A 22,162-nucleotide genomic window follows, 5' to 3' on the forward strand; every position below is an offset into this window, starting at 1 on the left:
ACCTTTGGGACAACCATGACCTGGATGACTGAGAATCTCCATAGGCATATACTTGAAGGAGATTACATTGTGCAAACCACAGAGTCAGTTCTATTCAGAGTTTCAAGGCTGCCATTTTGTAAAGGATTCAATGCTTATTTGGTTGATTCATTTTGTGAATTTTGTGTTTTGATGTATAAATTTGTATGCCAAACAGTAGAGATCAAGCTTTCCCAATCTGGTAGCCTCTAGATGTGTTTGAAGAACAATACCAATAATTTCTAAGTGAGAAAGGCGAGATTGTGCATAAAAAACAGTGAATTATGAATAATTGGTTCTTTCTCTCTCTTTTTGAAAATATCTTAAAAACAGAGGAATTCTCTCAGTCTGCCATCAAATTTGGACAAGTTACACCTTTGGAAATTGATATTCTCTACCAGCTGTCTGACCTGTATAATGCTACTGGGTAATCTTGAACTTTGTTTTTTGAAAGAAAATAGAATGGTGGTGCAGAATGGTGAAATGTTGAGAAGATAAGATGTCAGCCCGAGTACATGTAATTTGGCAAGAGAACCAGAATACACAAGAACATATTTAGTTTCCTACTTCCTTCCCCCACGTTAAAGGGGAGCAATATGGATATTCAGTCTGTGTTCTGATTCATTTTATATTACCATACATACATGAAAGATTGAAACCTTACTATACTCAAAACTCTTTTTTGCTGGCAAATTTGTTTCTTTTGTATACCAGCTGCTTGATTGTCTGATATTAAAAATTAGAGATCTGATGTCCCACGATATTCCTCACTGCACATTTTCCTAACTTTATACCCTTTAGATCAGGTGTGTCAAACTCTTGGCCAGTAGGGTACTTAGATCCTGCCCGCCAGGCCACCCTGGAAACAGCGAAGGACCGGCCCACAGTGCCTCTACCAGTGAAAATGGAACTCAGGAGGGATGCAGCCTTCATGAGCTCTGTTTTCACTGGCAGAGGGTTGCAGGAGGCCGTTGCAGCCGAGAACGGAGCTCGGGAGCCCATTTTCGCTGGCAGAGCACTCGGGCCACCCCAGGAGCCTCCAACGTGAGTGACATTGAGCTGGTCATGCCCACCCTGGCCTCCCAAGGTCAAACACAACCCTGATGCGGCCCTCAATGAAATTGAGTTTGACACCCCTGCTTTAGATTTTTTATGCTACATTATTGGCCAAAGACCTTACCAGTTGGGAATTATGGAAGAAATATAGGGATCAGGTTGAGCGATAGCTTTTCGGCATCATCAACATCTTCTAACAGGTTGAGAGATAGCTTTTCGGCATAATCAACATCATCTATATTATCCTTGATATCACAGAATGGAGGAACTGAATTTTGCACCATCTTGTAAGATTTTGTGGGAGGTTGCTGAGTTTTGAGAGATTTTGAGGGTTTCTATGGGCATGTCTAGGGGACGTGGTGGCTCAGGAGCTAGGACACTGAGCTTGTCGATCGAAAGGTCGGCAGCTCGGTGGTTTGAATCCCTAGTGCTGCCGTGTAACAGGGTGAGCTCCCATTACTTGTCCCAGCTTCTGCCAACCTAGCAGTTTCGAAAGCACGTAAAAATGCAAGTAGAAAAAATAGGGACCACCTTTGGTGGTAAGGTAACAGCATTCCATGCACCTTTGGCATTTAGTCATGCCGGCCACATGACCATGGAGACGTCTTTGGACAGCGCTGGCTCTTCGGCTTTGAAACAGAGATGAGCATTGTCCCCTAGAGTCGGCAATGACTAGCACGTATGTGCGAGGGGAACCTTTACCTTTACCTTTATGGGCATGTCTGAGAGCAGGCATCACAACTGTAATGCAGAATATTTATACCTTTCAACAAGTAGGGGATACTTCAACGTATGCTTCCATTGTTCTGACCCAGCCTTAGCAGAAGCAAGAAACAGATTCCTGGTCATGAAAAAACCCTCTTTATTTACCTCTTGTGAATGAATTGTATTCACCCAATGAAAAGTCCAGGCAGTAGTCCTTCAAGGAGTTAACTGCAATAACAGACCTTATCAGTTCCTTGCGGCTGTGAGCTCCCAGACTGCAAATGAAGTTCTGGCAAGCAGTCTTTGTAGCATGAAACACAATGAGCAAAATCTTCAAAAATACGAACTGTTGTGTCCTACTACAACCACTCCCCTTTCTATTTATTCCCGAGCCAGGGAGGGGCCATTCAGCATCCACGTGTGCTTTGCTTCCCGAGTCGACTCCTTGTCCTCCATTGTTCACCTCTCCTAACTGCTCTGCGCATACATGCATCTGGAACAGGCCCCAGCTGTTCTTTCTCCTCACTCATATCAGCCTCCAAAGGCAGCTGCCTCTCTGGTGGCTGGGAAATGTCAGTCGGCCCTGCCTCTATCTCTGTGTCCGAGGCAGAGCATCCATCAGAGCCTTCCCCAGACTCCAGAACTGGCCCAAGTTCCTCCCCTAACCATCGTCTGAAACTGCTCTGCTGGCAGCTGGCGGGCCACAACACCCATGTTTTGGTATATAGTCATGGCAGATTGGGTACTGAGAGACAGCTTTAGTCTGATTGGAATTACAGTTTTTTAGTTACGAATTACAGGCAATGAATGCATATCTTAATACTGCTGTCATATAAGAGGCTCTCTATATATTACAAGAAAAACAGAGAGACTAGGAGAAAAACTCTTATATGTCATTGAAGTAACAGTTCCATTCCTGGGTGCTGGAATGAATATATTGTACCTTTTATTTACAATTCTCTTTAACAGTGATCTGTTTTCCCTGCACTTGTATGTAGACGCTTGACACTGGCAGATATTGAGAGAATTGCACCCTTGGCTGAAGGAGCCCTACCTTACAACCTGGCGGAACTGCAGAGACAGGTAGGTGCTCTCAGGGAAAGGCTAAGTCTACCAATTCCAGTAAATGGATGGGTGTTAAAGCTCCTGAGATTAAGTTAAATACCTCCCCATTTAAAGATTTACATGACATTTTTATTGATGTTTGTTGAAAAAATGCACCTTCCACTGATTTTTTTTCACAAAAAATGTGTCTGCTGAACTATTAAAATGCTAATAATAATAATAATAATAATAATAATAATAATAATAATAATAATAATAATAATAATAATAATGTTGACTTAAGTGGTGAATGGCGTAAGCAAAACTGATCCATTCTTTTAAGGAGCTCTCCAAACAATTCTTCTACCAGTCTTAATATTTTTTAAGACCTTGGAGGTGTGGCAGATGCCTACAGAGGGATGTAGACTACTCTCTGATGATAAGAGTGCCTCTAGGCGCCCAACCTAAATTTTCAAGGAAGTTGCTCTTTATCATAAAAATAAGCAGTTGTGTTTCTGCCTGACCTCTGACAATTGTGCATGCAAAAAGCTTGTGTTTTTATATTTCTTAAAACCAATAATTCCTAATAACAGAAATACTTCTGAGATGATCATTTAAAAGGAATAAATCTCAGCGTTCACAGCATATAATCAAACTGCCAGAGTATGATTTGTTCTGGAAGAAAACACAGGCTAGTGAAATTATTTTTTATGAGTCTGTGTTATGCCAGTTCCTCTGTTTGCAAATGACTGCATTATCTATTTGTGGTAAAACTCATTTTCAAAATTAACTTGCCTCTAATATTTCAGTATATTTCTGTTGTTGGCCAATAATGCCAGTCAGTTATTATACTTTAACAATCAACATATGAAAGATTTGTTAAACTAATTATCATGGAGATTGACCAGGACAATTTACGCAGACTGTCTTTCTGAATTTTACTTAGGTTTGCTTGCTAGCTTTTTTTTTTTAACTTGTTGCCATAGCAATGCTACACATTTATTATTTAAACTTTGATTGTGGGAAAACACTGCTTAAATTGGTTGCATTAAAATGAATAGAAATGTATGTTCTGTGTTCTGCTTGTCATTTTGAGATGAAAAACTATATAAAAATAAATTGGGTGTCTGTATTAGTTTACTGAAGTCAGTAAAAGATTCAACATTGCTTGGCTCTGAATCAGGATGATTTAATGTAAATGCTACTAATGGACAGATAGTACTGGGATTTATTTTGATTATGTTTGTTTTATTCACCTCTCTTAATTTCTCTAAGCATAGCGCATGTTGTGAAGTTGCACACTCATTTCTGATACTCACACGGGTACTTTTAAAAACAATATTAAATGGAAATTCCTAAATCCAGTTTGCCAATTCCTCCTATAAAAATGATACACGTCGTGATTCCTGATAATGAAACAATGTGTAATTTCCACTAAAACCTTTAAAACAAGTGCATAAGGTCATTGTCTTAAGAGATCACTGCCATATTATTTTTCCTCCATATCAGAGGTGAAATACAGCAGGTTCTGACAGGTTCTGGAGAACCAGTAGCAGAAATTTTGAATATATTCAGAGAGCCAGCAAATGCCACCTCTGGCTGGCCCCAGAGTGGGGTGGGAATGGAGATCTTGCAATATCCTTCCACCAGGAGTAAGAAGGGAATGGGAATTTTGCAGTATCATTCCCCAGAGATGGAGATTTTGCAGCATCCTTCCCCCCGGGAGTGAGAGGGGGATGGGGATTTTGCAGTATCCTTCCCCTGCCATGCCCACCAAGCCACACTACACCACGCCCACCAAGCCACGCCCACAGAACCAGTAGTAAAAAAAATAGGATTTCACCACTGCTCCATATCATCACAATGTAAAGGTATATTGCTAAGAAGCAGTTTTTATTAGTAGATAGGTTCATACTTGTAATATCAGGAAAATATTTTTTGTTTTACATATGAAAGATGAAAAGATAAACAGGGAGGAAATGAAAAACTAGTTTCAAAGCAAATTCATAACATTTCAAAATGCTGAAAATCCCAGTATTGTAGAAAGCTGCATACATCACTGTAAATCCTATTCACAACTGAGGCATTCAGAGGAGTGAAAACACGTCGAGCAGCTGATCAATATGGCTATTCACATTTAAGCTTTCCACCCATCCAGTTTTACGCTACCATTGACTATCTATACTTTTTGAGGTTTGTTCTTCTGCTCTGGGTCTTTCTGCCTAAACAAATTATCTCTGCTAAGCCACAAAGGACATCGAGGGAGATAATATGGGTTGATAACTAAAGGCAGGCAATATGCCTGGATGCCTTGTGAAATTATTATATTGAACCATGTGCTTTCCCCATTAACAGGTCACTCTGGAAGCAGCCACTAGATAGATTTGTGAGTCAGGAAAGGACTAACATCATCTATGTTGTCTGCAGGAAGAATACCTAATGCGAGAAAGTAGAGGTTACAATTAATGCTTCCAATGAATGAGTAGGTAAAATGCAGTCTTTTGCCATTTATGCAAAATTAACACATTTGAGAACACGAGAAACGAAATAAAGAAGTCATCCCATTTTCATTGATTTTTATAGAATTTTTTTGATACAAATGTTGTTTGGACCAAACATTTAGTGAAGAGAGAACTATTTTGTCATTTAGTTCTGCTTTGTGGAGTGACCTACCTCTGGACAACATGGCTTCAGTTCATGGCTTAGCCATGTACTGTCCTTATTTTATGGTATTCTCCTCTGAGAGACAGGTGGTCACAAAGCACCCTTTCTGAGTTCTTCGCTACGTTGCTATTGGATTTGATCTTAAATATCTTCTGGCTGGAAAAAACCCAGATAAGTTAGATATTCATTTTCTTCTTCGCTTGTTCCTGCTGGAAGGAGTTGCATTAGATTTGAACAACACAGTCACCTAAAAGCAAGTGATGGACAGGGGATTTATAGTCATGTTAACTAATGGTGGCAAGTCCAATCATGACTGAATTGCAGTAGGCAGTAGAGACGTCATTCAGAGTTTCCCATTGTAGCCTATGGTTAGAAATTGTAGTTTCAGGTTGAGATAGAATGAGGATGACTTGTTAGAAATTGCAGTCCCAGATTGAGATAGAATGAACCCCAGCATATTCATGCTGTATCAGTAAAGGAGTTTATTTGTAGCTGAGGGTTGAAATGAGAGGTCCTTGGTGCTCTCTCAGCTTGGTTGTTTGTGATTAGCACTGATGATGTTACCTAGTTGGGTAATGAAACGTCGGCAAGAAAACAATCAAGCTCAGAGAGCATCAAGGATCCCTCATTTCTGCTGTGTTCTGCCTTTTCAGGGAGAAGCACTGTTGACTGCTTCTTGGATAGGCTCAGGCGGCAGTGCAAAGGGGAGCAGGCCTTGTGAGGGACCTCTGTCCTGGGACACAGCCTCTGCATTCCGTGGAGTGGCTTTTGGACAAAGAAATAGGGAGCAGGATGCAGCCCGAACTTGCTTATCCGTGATAAATTCTCCACTTTTTATTAACCTATTCTTTCTGGCTATTTTACTACACAAAACAAGAATAGAAGCTGGTCTTTCTATCACACTGGCTGCTGATATGATCACTAGAAAAACGTCTTTGTTTTGCTGGCTAATATCCATGTGCGGGAGCTTTGCGGAAAGCTGCTTGTCACAGTCATTTTCTGTTTATAAATATTCATGCTCTGAAAGACATAGTGTTAATTTTACTAATTTGCATCTTCTATCTGAATGCAGGCAATCTATGGGATGTAGTAAGAATCTTCATAAATAGATTGTAAGTTATATTTGCATCAGAAGAAAAAAGAGTATCTGCATTGTTATAGCTTTTTTATTGCCTGAATAGTAGCCTTAGGAATAGAGGCTACACTGAGAACAAGGGTGAGGTTGGGAAAGGGGAAATCAGAAAATAATAATAATAATCTCACATTTAGGATTTCTTCTTCTTTCCATTGTTGTGAAGATTGTTAGTTCCCAGCCATATGGCATATTTTTTTGGTTCTCTGTTACTGCATTTCTATTATGCCTTATTTTCCAAACAGTGCTTCTCAAACTTGGTGACTTTAAAATAGGTGGCCTTCTTCAACTCTCAGAATTCCCCAGCCAGCATGAAGTCCTTGGTATCTTGAGAAAAACAGCTCTTCATGATGGCCCTTCTTAATTTTATTCCCAGAATCTTGTGAGTGTGATTGGGCTAAGGAAGGGTGACTTTAGACCTTTAGACCAGGAAGTTTCCATAGCTGAAGATGGATTTGAACTTGGATCTCAGTGCTCCAAGTCTAGCCTCTTAACCCACTCCATTACATTGATTCTTCATTTCTCAGTGTTCTTCATATGTTCACTTAAGGAGCTTATAGATTATAGTACTTATAGATTACAGTACAGGGCCTCTGGTGGCTCAACAGACTAATGCAGTCTGTTATTAACAGCAGCTGCTTGCAATTACTGCAGGTTCAAGTCCCACCAGGCCCAAGGTTGACTCAGCCTTCCATCCTTTATAAGGTAGGTAAAATGAGGACCCAGATTGTTGGGGGCAATAAGTTGACTTTGTATATAATATACAAATGGATGAAGACTATTGCTTGACATAGTGTAAGCTGCCCTGAGTCTTCGGAGAAGGGCGGGATATAAATGCAAATAAAAAAAAACTTCTTTTATGGCATATTGGCACAAGTATGTCAGTGGTGGGTTACTACCGGTTCGCCCCGGAACGGGCGAACTGGTAGCGGCATCAGGAGGCTCCACCCACCTGCCCAGATGCTTCTGTGCATGCACGAACGTGCACAAGTGAACTGGTAGCAAGCTAAATTGAAACCCACTACTGAAGTATATGCTGTTCCTAACAAGCATCACATTTGCTTTGAATCCAGATGATTGCTTCTTCCTGCATGAAAAAGTGGCCCTTCCAGGGAGGCAAATGGTGCTACCTTCCTTGTGGATATATTCAGTGGAGTGGTTGCTGGGTGTATGAATTTTACACAAGTATCATAGCGTATGGAGGTCTTGGGATGAAAACTTTGCTACTGATAGTATAACGTGAATTTTTTTCTTTGGAATGCCAAGGGTTTAACTCAGCTTGAATGTAAAAGGATGTGAGGTATCCAGAATCTATGTTCACACATTCCTTGTTTATACGGCAAGATTAAAAAACAACAACCTCTTGTCAACTGTTAAACTGTTGACACTTCCTCTCCTCCCCACCACAAAACAGATGACTAGGATTATCATAGGAAGAAGGAACAAACCTGTTTGGAAGGATCTTTATTTGTTGTTTTCATCATATATATTTAAAAGGGCCTTCTTTTGGAGCAAATCTGATGTAATGTTGATCAGAATATTGTCTATAGCATGTATTTCATTTTCCTTTTACAAAATAGAGCAAATATTAGAGCAAGCCCCAGTATTTTAACTATGTGCCCATTTCTTAGTCCCAATCAGGATTATTATCTTTGAAAGATACCACTTTTGCTATGAAAAAACAAAGCTGGGATTCAATGCTGTATCTTGAAAGAAAGGCAATTATTTCAGTGGATTAAAAATTTTTTTACCATCACTCAGGCCAGGGGGCTCCAACCTTGGCAAGTTTAAGACTTGTGGACTTCAACTCTCAGAATTCCTCAGCCAGCAAATTCTGGGAGTTGAAGTCCACAAGTCTTAAAGTTGCCAAGGTTGGAGACCCCTGATTCAGGCCACAACTGCTTTTAGCCCTTGATTAGTTTTTGACCAATTTCATATATGACTCTTACTTACCTTTGCCTTCTCCTTTCCCCTCCCCCACTCCTTCCTTCCTTTGCTCTCTCTGTTTCTGTGCTATTCTTTATTTCACACACAGCAATCTTACGGTGATCGGGGCAGGCCTATCTGGCTCCAGGTAGCTGAGTCGGCTTACAGGTTCACTTTGGGCTCAGTTGCTGGAGGTAAGTAACATGTGACTGGGAAAGTTTCAAGACTGTTGTAATATTATCTGGCTGGTGTAGTTGTAGATCTGCTGAGATAGAGTTGGTAGCTCCCCCAGATTGGTAAAGCTATAAACTGCAATAGTGTTTAGACTTATATACCACTTCACAGTGCTTTACAGCCCTTTCTAAGGGGTTTACAGAGTCAGCATATCGCCCCCAACAATCTGACTCCTCATTTTAACGACCTCAGAAGGATGGCAGGCTGAGTCAACCACGAGCGGTCAGGATCGAACTCTAGAGTTTACCTTGCAATACTGCATTCCAACCACTGCGCCACCAGGGCTCTAAAGCAGGGGTCTCCAACCTTGGTCCCTTTAAGACTTGTGGACTTCAACTCCCAGAGTTGATCTGGTTCCTGGCTCTTTTTAAAGCCAAACTTGCGGAATGACGTAAGGAATCTTCTCAGGTGCAGTTTCAGAGTCATTTTTCAATTAAATCTTGGTAGAGTTGCTGTTCAGTTTTCAAAGGGGAAAACATGACATTTCATCTCTTATTATAAATAACTATTTGTGATCGTTTCCATTAGTTATTAGCTTGTTTCCCAAAAGGACACCGTAAAATGCACTCAGATCTGCAAAGCACTGTCACCCTTGAGATTTTTGTTCTGTAGGTTTTTAAAACTTAGTATGAACAATTGGAGATTTCATCTAATTTTTCAAACAACTGGAAAATTGAAGAAGATCCCACCTCCTGCCCTGTCCCTCCTGTCCCTCCCCTCCCCATCTTTTAATTATAATTTTCATTGTTATTGTTATTAAAATATTGATTTTTATGGTTTTATCACTTTTATATATAAGTCATCCAGAGTTGCCTTGCAGTGAGATGGGCAGCAAACTAACTAAACAAATAAATAAACTTTCCATATGGTTGTTGCCTTGCTGTGTTTGTTGTTACAGCAAGGACTGGGGAGAAATGGTCACTTAATTTGAAAATTAATTTGAGAGCTAATTAATTAATTAATTACTCTGATGGCTCCTCCAGATTTAATGCTACAGAGGAAGTAAATTGACACAGCTAAGAAGAAATGTGGAAGCCTGATGACATCATGGGAACTTAGTGGCATCATTTCAATCCCCATTATAGGTACAAAAGCCACATGTGGAGGCCTCAAATCTTCAAAAAATATTCATTCATTCATTCATTCATTCATTCAACTTATATGCCACCCATTTCACTATCTGAAGTGATTCTGAGTGACTTACAGAGTCATAAAAATAATAAATATAAAAGTATTAAAATTAACAATTAAATGAAAATTAAAGATCGAAAACACGAATAGTATGGGCAAGGGCTTTTATCTATCACTCCACCAATCTCCTCCAGTGAAAACCATCCCCAGTGGGGTCCCGAGTCAACTTGGAAGCCAGGTTTTAAGGCCTCTCCTGAAGGCCAAAAGGGTGATTGTGGATCTCACCTCCAGTGACAAGACGATCCAGATTTGGGATACTTGTTCAAAAAATTCAAATGCAACCACCTCTTAAACTTCCCCTTCAGTTCAATCATATCCGATTCTCAGAGAGTGCCTGCAGTTTTGTTGGCTAGTTTTTTCTTCAGAAGTGGTTTGCCATCGACTCATTGAGAGACAGTGATTGGCCCAAGGTCAGCCAGTTGGCATTGTGCCTAAGGTGGGAGTAGACCTGATGGTATCCTGGTTTCCAGACTGATGTCTTAACTACTATGCCAAATTGACTCTACATTGTTAGAAAATGAGAAACGTGGTCAAATACCTGTCTACCCTAGACGAGTTCAAATCACCAGGACTGGATGGACTACACCCCAAGGTTCTGAAGGAACTGGCAGACGTGATCTCAGAACCACTGAACTATATCTTTCAAAGATCCTGGAGCACAGGGGAGCTGCCAGAGGACTGGAAAAGAGCTGATGTAGTTCCCATCTTCAAAAAAGGAAAAAAAACAGATCCAGGAAACTACAGACCTATCAGCCTGACCTCAATACCGGGGAAGATTCTGGAAAAGATAATCAAGCAACAAATCACCGAACACCTAGAAGCAAACAAAGTAATAACCAAAAGCCAACATGGGTTTGTCAAAAACAGATCATGCCAGACTAATCTTATCGCATTCTTTGACAAAATGACAAAATTAGTAGACCAGAGGAATGCTGTTGATATAATTTACTTGGACTTCATTAAAGCATTTGATAAAGTAGACCATAACCTACTACTAGATAAAGTAAAAAAATGTGGGTTAGACAGCACCACCACCAGATGGATTCGTAACTGGCTGACCAACCACACTCAACGTGTAGTCCTCAACGGAACTACATCCACATGGAGGGAAGTATGCAGTGGAGCACCCCAAGGCTCTGTTTTAGGCCCAGTACTCTTCAACATCTTCATCAATGACTTGGACAAGGGGATAGATGGGGAACTCATCAAATTTGCAGATGACATAAGCTGGCAGGAATAGCCAACACTCCAGAAGATAGGCTCAAGTTACAGAAAGATCTTGACAGACTTGAACATTAGGCGCTATCTAACAAAATGAAATTCAACAGTGAAAAAAGTAAGGTTCTACATTTAGGCCAAAAAAACAAAATGCACCGGTACCGTATATGTGGTACCTTGCTCAATAGTAGTACCTGTGAGAGGGATCTTGGAGTCCTATTGGATAACCATTTAGATATGAGCCAGCAGTGTGCAGCAGCTGCTAAAAAAGCCAACACAGTTCTGGGCTGCATAAACAGAGAGATAGAATCAAGATCACGTGAAGTGTTAATACCACTTTATAATGCCTTGGTAAGGCCACACTTGGAATATTGCATCCAGTTTTGGTCGCCACGATGTAAAAAAGATGTTGAGACTCTAGAAAGAGTGCAGAGAAGAGCAACAAAGATGATTAGGGGACTGGAGGCTAAAACATATGAAGAACGGTTGCAGGAACTGGGTATGTCTAGTTTAATAAAAAGGACTAGGGGAGACATGATAGCTGTGTTCCAATATCTCAGGGGTTGCCACAAAGAAGAGGGAGATGGGCTGTTCTCCAAAGCACCTGAGGGTAGAACAACAAGCAATGGGTGGAAACTGATCAAAGAAAGAAGCAACTTAGAACTAAGGAGAAATTTCCTGACAGTTAGAACAATTAATAAGTGGAACGACTTGCCTGCAGAAGTTGTGAATGCTCCAACACTGGAAATTTTTAAGAAAATGTTGGATAACCATCTGACTGAGATGGTGTAGGGTTTCCTGCCTGGGCAGAGGGTTGGACTAGAAGGCCTCCAAGGTCCCTTCCAACTCTGTTGTTATGTTATGTTAAATACTTGTCCTTCTTCAGGAAGTAAAGCCAGAGTTTCCATCTGCTCTTCCCTCCCACTTTTTCCTTTTATATTTGTGTTAGTGAGCGCAAACAGCCAAAACACATTAAGGGTAGCACAATAAATGAGTATATGCATTACAGTGATTTTTAAGGGGAAAAACAGAAATAGAAAGAAGGAAGAAAAAGTGGATCCATACAATATTAATGACTTCCATCTGACCTGAGAATTTTTCTCCAAAATAGAAATGTCTCTATTACAAAATTAGAAGATAGAAGCAAGTCCTTTTCTCTGCCATGCCACAGGTTTAATTTGGCTGAGATATGGCACCTGAACCTCATTTTAATGCCAGATCTCAGCAGCAACATGAAATAGAAAACATGAATATTTACCCTTAATCTAAACCGTTTAGGATTATAGCTCAGAAGCAGATTTCAGAAGCAGCCATTTCACTTTCTACTCTCCTAAACATTCCCTGTTTTTTTCCCTCTTGGGTTTTCTTCTTCGTTCAGAAGAACCTCCCATAACCTGATGCTCTCCAGAGAGGTCTGGGATGTTGGGATTTGTAGTATTAAAGAACTGGACACTAGGTGGAAAAAAGCTGACATAATTACAGTCACCCAAGGTCGTAGGTGGATATCAGCTAGGACCTATTTTTGTGGATGTGCACAATGAAAATCAGAGTATCAAATTGATGTCCTTTTTTGGTTGTTCTTCTCAGCTGTGGGAGCTACTGCTGTGTATCCTATTGACTTGGTAAAGACTCGCATGCAGAACCAGCGCTCCACTGGCTCGGTGGTAGGAGAGCTGATGTACAAAAACAGTTTCGATTGTTTTAAGAAGGTTTTGCGCTACGAAGGCTTTTTTGGCCTTTACAGAGGTAAGGGAACAATGGGTGTGTTTCAAATTTGTCTGCAGGGGATTTGAAGGGCTATCGTGGGTGGCCTTCATCCTGTGTGTGCTGAATTTAGAAATCTCCTAAAATGAGGAGAGCTCCCATTGGGCTGGGCAGTAGCTCAGTGTCTAGATACTGGTTCTTGTTCTGAAGTCAGAAGATGAACCTATAGTTGGAATCAGGGGTGGGCTTCAAAAATTTTAGCAAGGGGTTCTCTGCCCGGTTGCTGGGTGGGCGTGGCCATAGTGGGTGTGGCCTAGTCGTCATCCTGTACCACAGTAGGGGGGCGTTTTTTCCCTCCCCAGGTTCCAGAGGCTTTTCTTGAGCCTCCGGGAGAGCGAAAATGGCTTCCCCAGGCTCCGGAGGCCCTTCTCAAACTTCCAGTAGGCCCGTTTTTCGCCCTCCCAGGGCCTCTGCGCGCATCCTGCACTTATCTGCATCCAAAACAGGCTGCATGGGGACTCCTGGGAGGGGACAGGTGGGGTGAAGTGGGGCCAGCCAGGAGTGGGATTTGGGGGTTCTCTGAACTGCACAGAATCTTAGCTAGAGGTTCTCCCGAACCCCTGCTAACACCCAGCAGCCCACTCCTGCTTGGAATGGAGCAATTACATGCCACCTATTTTAATGGGATTAAAGATTGCCAAACACTGAGCTGCGGTATCATTAGGATACATCCTTATCACCAAACAACTATAGAAACCGATTTGTGACTGGGGGGAGCATGAATAACATACCTTTTTTTTTTTTGCCTGGTGTCCTCCATTTGTAAACAGTTCCTTTTTTTGTAAAGTGCACATTGTATAACATTAGTCTTTGGTAGCCAAAAAATGGAATGGAATCCGGTCCCACCTTTTCAGACTAGCACATTTTATTAAAAGGCAATTTTTTTGGTGTGATCTACAGCTCACTTCATCAGATGCCCTCTCAAATGATGACATGACCTGATGAAAACCTTATACCTTTTAATATATTGTATTGGTCTGAAAAGGTACTGTAGCAAACATGCAGAGTCTCCAAAACCTAATAGGTTTTCCTCATGGAAAACGCTTCCTGTCTCTTCCTACATCATCACAGTATCTGCAGAACCGTGGGTTGCTCAGAGGACCGATCTCCTTAGTAGTACAAGAGGCTGGGGAAGATTGTGGTAGAAAGAAGGAATTGTCCCAAATTGAATAAAATAACTTGATGTGAGATCTCTGCTGATTTGGAGCTTTCCCAACCCCACCCCATCCCTCATTGTTCAGGGTAGCAAAGGGATGCCAGGGATTGTATAATGACTTCTGATTCCCAGGAGTCAAGCCCCACCATTGATACCTGATGAATTAGTAACATAAAAGGACTTTGTTTGATTCTGTTCATTCAAGCATCTTCAAGCTCAATATGGTTCCTGTCTTATTTCCGAGTTTAAAAAAAAAAGTCATAATTTAATGGGAATGAATGAAGTCTCCAGACGATTGATTGACAATTGATCAAATTAATGAGGAGTCTTTTTGCGTTGAAAAGAGGATTGTAATGTATACTGAGAACATATTGCAAGAAGAGTTTGGGAATCCTGGAGGAAGGATGTGCAGTTGATTTCAGCGGGAATTGATGCTCGTGAAAATATCATCAAATCATCAAAATGCCCACCGACAAACAGTAGACTTGCCTGATGTAGTACAGCGGGAATTTTTCTTTAAAAAAAAAAGTTATGTCAACATATTTGTGAAGGTAATTGTCCATGGAAGTTCTTCATATGGAAGTGAATGGACTAGTATTGAAAACCCAAATGTTTGTGCTGTCTATGTATGTCTAGGTATAGTAATTGTGATAAATCTTTTTTATTTATACAGGGTTACTTCCACAGCTCATTGGTGTTGCTCCAGAAAAAGCCATAAAGCTTACAGTAAGTCTACTAAAGATCAACCAAATTCCTTTTCCCTTTTTCTTTTAGAAAGATTTATGGTACATATACGCATTTATTCAGAAGTTTCATTCATTGGGGCTTATACCTCTGCAATACACAGGCACATATTCTCTAAACATTTTAATATATCTTTGAAAGGAATTGCTTTTGATTATCAGGTCTTCTTAATGTATTAAATTCTATGGGAAGCGGTGTAACAGTATAAAATGTATGTTTTTTTTTTGATTAGGTCAATGACTTTGTCAGAGATAAATTCACTCAAAGAGATGGTTCCATCCCACTGTTTGCAGAGATCTTCGCAGGAGGCTGTGTAAGTACTAACGTTGTAGAAAGGATTCCACTGTCTGGTCTCTGTTTGTATTACAGTGACAGCATAATACAGTTATTAACTAAGTCATGGGAAGAACTGCTAGAGATTCAAGGTGAAAATGTGCCAATCAGCATTTCCTATTGGTGCTACCATGGTGCTTAAATAGGATAGATTCTAGCAGTTCATGGACCATTTTTATACTACAGAGTTGATATTGCTTCAGCCATCATGCATTTGCTATGATAAATACTACTTGTTTTCACAGAGTGGTTAAGTCTGGCTAACCAGGGCCTCCAGGAAATCTGAAAATGCTTTCTATTGTGGAGTAATATTGTAAGGTAAAGGTAAAGGTTCCCCCGCACATGCGTTGTGCGGGGGAATAGGAGGCGGTGCTCATCTCCATTTCTAAGCCGAGGAGCCAGTGTTGTCCGAAGACGTCTCTGTGGTCATGTGGCCAGCATGACTAAAAGCCAAAGGCGCACGGAGCGCTGTTACCTTCCCACCAAAGTGGTCCTATTTTTCTACTTGCATTTTTTATGTGCTTTCGAACTGCTAGGTTGGCAGAAGCTGGGACAAGTAACGGGAACTCACTCAGTTACGCGGCACTAGGGATTCGAACCGCTGAACTGCCAACTTTCTGATCGACAAGCTCAGCATCTTAGCCACTGAGCCACCACGCCCCAACTGAGCTAGTCGGGACACGTCCCGATTGAGCCCAGTGATACCGTAATACACTCTATATAGGGCTGCCCTTGGAGAGTATTCAGAAGCTTTAACCAGTACAAAACATGTGTGCTCCTAGGATAGTATATATTATACCTCTGCCCTGCAAGCCTCATGGGTTGCCAGTTTGCTTGTAGGTCCAATTCAAGGTGCTGATTTTAACTTTTAAATTCCTTCATGGACAGGACTGTGTCATCTGAGGGATGCCTCTCTCAGACTCTATCATCCCATCCCATTAGATCCAGAAGAGAGGGACATGCTGCAGATACCATCTGCCAGGGACCTAGCTTTGGTGGGTTCCAGATGGTGGACCTTCTTTGCTATGGCACCTGTCTTATGAAACTTTCTCCCCCCTTCCCTAGACATTAGATGGGCTCCATTCCTCTTAATGTCCTGGAAGTCCCTCAAGACCTGGTTAGGCTATCAAGGGTCCCAGGAATCATAGACTTGTTTAGATGGGTCCATTATTGAGGTAGATATACTCACCCTCCCTCTTTACGTATTTTTAGTTTTAATCATGTCCATTTTTAATGCTGATTTTTCTATTTTTAATGTGCGTTTTTATATATATGTATTCTTTTTTTACTGACTATTGTACACTGCCAAGGTCACGCCTTATGACATGGGCAGCTACATAAATTTGATTAATAAATGAATTTGATTAATAAACAAACAAACATGGGGTATGGATAATATCTATATTTATACAGCTTTTACCGCAGAAGGAATATTAATCAAAGCAACTATTTCTGTACGTGTTTGGTTTCCGGGGTTTCTTTTCCCAAGAAGAAATTGACAATTTTACTGTCAATGAGGGACGTGTGCTGACTTTTATGACTTCTGGATCTTTCCCATTATCCCACTAAAATCTGAGTAGTTGAGAGAATCACAAAGGTTGGAGATTTTTTGTCTGAATATATCACCATTAACTCCATCCACAATTAAGACAAACTGGATAGATAATTAGAATCAAATCAGATTCTAGCATGACCTGAACATTCTCCAACTTCTGGAGACATGTAATTAAAGCAGGTTTTCCAATGATCAGCAACTTGTAGACTATATACATATAGACAAACATATATGCATGGTTTAAAAAATAAAGCAATATTGTTCTCCAAATAGTTGGGGGGAAAGTATACAAATAGGCCAGTGCTGATATGGAGAGTTTTATTTCTACAACCTACAACAGGTTTTGGATTTTTTTTGGGGGGGCTAAGCAGTAATTTGTACCATAGCAATTAATGTATAAATGGGAATGGTTTTATGATGATAGATTTTAGAAGGCGTAGCAACTACAAAAAGTGATTTTAAACCAAAAGAAATACAGTAGTACGAAATCAACATTAAAAACCCTAGAACTTTTCCTATGTTAACATTAACTTATTTGTAGTACATATCATTTTCTCTAGTGATAGGGAATGAAAATACCTGTGTTTTCACGGTTTTTTTCATGCCACAAACAAAATCGTTTTTAGCCTTTAACTTTTTTAGCCATGATTTTCCTGAAAGAAGCTCTTGAAGAGCATCCATAAAATAATTATTGTTGATTTTCTGAGTCTGACTTTTAAACATATATACTTAACTCAGTCCTACCGAAATCTATAGGAGACGCAAGTATTTCAGTTTATTGTGATTTTTATCATTTAGATTTAGCTTCCAGAGGGACAGTATTTTCCCAGCAGGTTACAGAACATTTTAACATCAGGTGTAAACTTTATCTGGCATTTATTTCTTCAAATGTACATTGCAAAAGTGCCCAGCCTTTGCTTGTTATTTTAAATATTTGGTAGGACAGTATTCTAAACCCGTGATGGCGAACCTATGGCATGCGTGCCTGAGGGGCACACAGTGTCATGTCCCACTCCTCCGCTGACGGCCGGGTCAGGGAAATCCGAATCAGGCGTGCCTCTGCAGTTCTGCCAAAGTCCTAGCAAAGTTCTCAAGGCAGGCAGGAGACCAGAAAGTGACTTCAGCAAGATAAGGTAGACTTTGCCTGACTCAGAGAATGCCAGAAAGCAGATCCTTTATATAGGCCATGGGGTGTGGCTCCATGACTCAGCACTTATCCCGGCCTGCCCCTCCCTTCCTTCTGTTGACGCCGCTTATCAATTCTCCTGAAGCGAGGGTCACTCCAGTCTGCAGCTGTTGGTAATTGACCTTCCTCAGGCTCACATGCTGTGGGGGAGGGGGAGGGGTCTAGTTGCTCCGTTTGCCTGGGCATGGAGCCAGGGCTGGGGCCGGGAGGCATGCTAGGACATTCCTCAGCGTTCGGAAGCAGATAAGAAGGCCCCGGCTGCGGGGAAAGCGGACGAGGCACAACACACAGAGCCATCTTTCTAAGCATGCGAGTCTTTGCCCAATTCACCTGCAGCTGTGCATGCGTGCGTAACCCAGCTGGTTTTCGGGCCTCCAGTGTGCATGCGTGCAATTCAGGGGGGCCATCTGGTCTTTGGAGCTTTCCTGCACATGTGCGCGCATTTGCACATGTGTGCAAGAGTACTTGCATGCAGCACACACATGCATAGATCAGGTTTGCACGGGTGCAATGTGCATGCAAAGACCGGATTCATGCACAGACGGTGTTATTGTGCGTGCAGCGCACGGGGCCGTGCGCGAAAGCTGTGCACATGCGCAGATGGTGAGGTTATACGCACAGCACACAGGGGAGGAGCCACGCGTTAGCGCAGATAGCACGTGTGTGTGCAAAATGCATACCTGTTCAACACTCGGTGAGTAAAAGGTTCACCACCACTGTCGTATACAATTGTCAAGTACAACCTTTGTATCTTTAAAAACCTGGAAAGTAGTTATCAAATGTGGCCGCTTGGATCACTAGAATTTATTTTATTTATTTATTTATTTATTTTGTCACACAGTATATATAAGCATAAGCATGAAATAATTGTACAATATATAAGCATATATATGAGTATGAGTATGTAATGACTATATTAATTGGATATAACGAAAGGAAACAATAGGACAGAAATGGTAGGCACGTTTGTGCTCTTATGCACGCCCCTTACAGACCTCTTAGGAATGGGGTGAGGTCAATAGTAGACAGTTTTTGGTTGAAGCTTTGGGGATTTTGGGAAGAGACCACAGAGTCAGGTAGTGTATTCCAAGCATTAACAACTCTGTTACTGAAGTCATATTTTCTGCAATCAAGATTGGAGCGGTTAACATTAAGCTTAAATCTGTTGTGTGCTCGTGTATTGTTGCAATTGAAGCTGAAGTAGTCTTCGACAGGAAGGACATTGTAATAGATGATTCTATGAGTTAAACTCAGGTCATGTCGAAGGCGGCGTAGTTCTAAATTTTCTAAACCCAGGATTTCAAGTCTGGTGGCATAAGGTGTTTTGTTGTATTCAGAGGAGTGGAGAACTCTTCTTGTAAAATATTTCTGGACACATTCGAGTGTACTGATGTCAGAAATGTGGTATGGGTTCCAAACAGTCGAGCTGTATTCAAGAAATAATGTATTCAAGAAATGAGAGAATGAATTGGTGTCATGGAGGTATTGCCCCTCCCAAGCATCTTAGAGTAGCTCACTGAGGGTTACATGCAGCCATTGTATTAACTTCTGTTGGAGCAGGATGGATTTATATTGCTTTGGCTTGTTATCTAAATTTTGGATGAGAAAGCTGTTGACCTTTGCCAGCTGTAAATTCAAGGAGGCAGCCTTGAAGTAACACTGCTTTTTTGTTTTTCTTGATTATGAGTGGCAGTTCTGTTGATACTTCAGTCTTTTAATTGTCCACTTGTGAATCTAAATTTGGGGAAAGGGAACAAGCAAGCGCTCTGTCATTACTGTGAGAGAATCTCATCTGTTCTGGAAGGCCCATTGAATGTCTCTATCATATACACCAGAATCCCTTCCCCGCTGCAAATAAAAAGTATTTCCAAGCTCAGCACATCTGCCAACCCTTTCCCTTTTGTAATTCTGCTCTAACAACTGGGTGCACTGCTGAGGGTAATGGGGGAAGGAAAGGTCTGCTGAGGTTGTGTGAAGAAATCTGCACAGTTAAAAGCGATGTAATTTTTATGGAAATATATGCACATTTCAATTAGACGGTTCATATTAAAGAAACCAGCTTAAAGATGTTTTCAGGTATGCATTTATTAGGATATTTCCTCCCCTGCTGTGACTTGTGTTCAGTCACAAATGTTAGCAATTTCATTTTTTGTAATGAAGTCTGGTAATCAAGGCTCCTAACTTAATATCATTTTGTACCACAATATGATTCACACTTAGCAAAGCCTCCATTAAGGATGTTCTCCATTTCTTCTCCCAGGCCATAATTTGCAAACCTGGGAATGGATTGTAAATCTAGCAAAAAAGTTTAAGATGTTTCTTATTTTCTGTCCCTTTAGCAGATATGCTGAGTTTCAAATTGCTTTTATCTGATTATGGCAAACATGAATTAACGCCTTCCCAGTTACCAGTTCAATGTTTTATCCTGGCACTCAAATGGTGTAAGTGAGAAGTCAAAAAGTTGTGATAGATAGATAGATAGATAGATAGATAGATAGATAGATAGATAGATAGATATGTAGAGGTGTATGGCGTACTTGATCTATAGCTGATAAAAGACAAAGTTGGGCAGGGAGTTCTACTTTATATTTTAAAAATGCTAAGCTCTGCAAGGATATACACCTATGTTTACATGTATCTATGTGCAGTATGCAGTTTACTTACTTATGCATAAAAACATTAATTACCATATAATAGCAGCTCATGGAATGATTGCCAATAAAAAAATCCACACAGCTAAAATACATATAAGGTTCAATGGGTTCACTCAAGCTAAAATATAATGTAGATTTAAAAAAAAAAATTGGTTTAGCTCAATGGGTGAAGGGGCGGTCAAGGGAAGATTTTTTTAAATATAAAAAAAATGGCTGAGTTTCTAATTTCGGAAACCCTCACAAGAGATGCAGACCAGGAGCTGCAAAGACGTTGCCTATTCCAAACAACGTAACTCTGCCCTGAAATGTTTCCTTGTCACTTTTTTAACTTGAGCCTCTAAAAAAAAGAGAGAAGGACTTCGGGGCTTAGAGGAGACATAAGATATAGCACAGTGGTGAAATCCAATATATTTTACTACCAGTTCTGTGAGCGTGGCTTGGTGGGCATGGCTTAGTGAGTGTGGTGGCAGGGGAAGGATACTACAAAATCTCCATTCCCTTCCCACTCCTGGGAGAAGGATATTGCAAAATCTCCATTCCCACCCCACTCTGGAGCCAGACAGAGGTTGTTTTTGCTGGTTCTCCGAACTACTCAAATTTCCGTTACCGGTTCTCCGAACTGCTCAAAATGTACGCTATCGGTTCTCCGAACTGCTCAAAATTTACGCTACCGGTTTTCCAGAACCTGTCAGAACCTGTTGGATTTCATCCCTGATGTAGCACCTATGAGCCTTTGAAGGAAGTCTCTATTAAGGGGTTCCTTCCTATGCAGGAAGAAAATATGTTAGCCTGGGATAGTCTGTGCTGAACAGCAGCAGCAGGAGCAGAGGAGTGGCTGGGAACAGGCCCCCCACTGTCCACCCTCCTGCCTCTTGTGGCTGGTGCCTCGGGGTGGAATTGGAAAGGGCAAGAGGTCTCCTGTTGCAGGGTCACTGGTGCGTTTCTTTCAGCCTCTGGCATGTGGAGAAGTGTCTATGGTGGATCTGGGGCGGCATCTCCTCTCATAACCTTTGCCGTCAGCTCCAGTTCTTTGTTATTTGTTCCTCGTGGAGACTTTATTTTTCACGACGTGGAGGTTAATTAAGGCAGGCTGGATTGTCCCTATGCCTGAGTGGTATGAATAACCTCCATTTAGAATTGAGTTTGTCATGTGCAGCCTTAAAAGTTGTCTGTCAAGTTTAAGAGTGGCGGTTTCATGTGAAAATAGTGAGGCTTAGGCTAGGCAGGTGATAGAGAACGTCCCATTTGAAAGGGGTGGCTTATTTCTGGAGTTATTTACTTCACACTTGCTTTCTATTACGGGCCTCAAGCAGGGGCTATAGACTTCCTAGGCAGTTTTTAATTCAAGCATTGGCAGGAGCCATGTCTTATCATGCTGAGACCAATATGGCACATTATTCCACTGCCCATAGTGTGAATAATATAGACTAGCAACAGTTTAAATGGTTGACGGTCTGTTTATGCAGGCCAGCTCTTATTCCTGCTAGACCAGGGGACATGGGGAGGGAAGAAAAATTATGGAATATTTTTAGGAAGGAAACATAATTTTAAAAAACAGGAAAGAGGCAAAAATAATAAAACA

General features: G+C 41.0%; 1 protein-coding gene across 1 annotated transcript in view; it reads left to right on the plus strand.

Moving 5' to 3' along the window:
* Positions 1-22,162, plus strand: part of SLC25A12 (solute carrier family 25 member 12) — a 63,564-nt gene that overhangs the window by 24,267 nt on the left and 17,135 nt on the right. Inside the window, exons 8-13 of the mRNA XM_058190647.1 lie at positions 352-445; positions 2,778-2,862; positions 8,655-8,739; positions 12,776-12,934; positions 14,782-14,834; positions 15,085-15,165. Coding sequence (XP_058046630.1) covers positions 352-445; positions 2,778-2,862; positions 8,655-8,739; positions 12,776-12,934; positions 14,782-14,834; positions 15,085-15,165 — 557 coding nt within the window. The remainder of the gene's footprint in view (positions 1-351; positions 446-2,777; positions 2,863-8,654; positions 8,740-12,775; positions 12,935-14,781; positions 14,835-15,084; positions 15,166-22,162) is intronic.

This window comes from Ahaetulla prasina, chromosome 1, assembly GCF_028640845.1.
Source record: "Ahaetulla prasina isolate Xishuangbanna chromosome 1, ASM2864084v1, whole genome shotgun sequence".
Classification (NCBI taxonomy): Eukaryota; Metazoa; Chordata; class Lepidosauria; order Squamata; family Colubridae; genus Ahaetulla; species Ahaetulla prasina.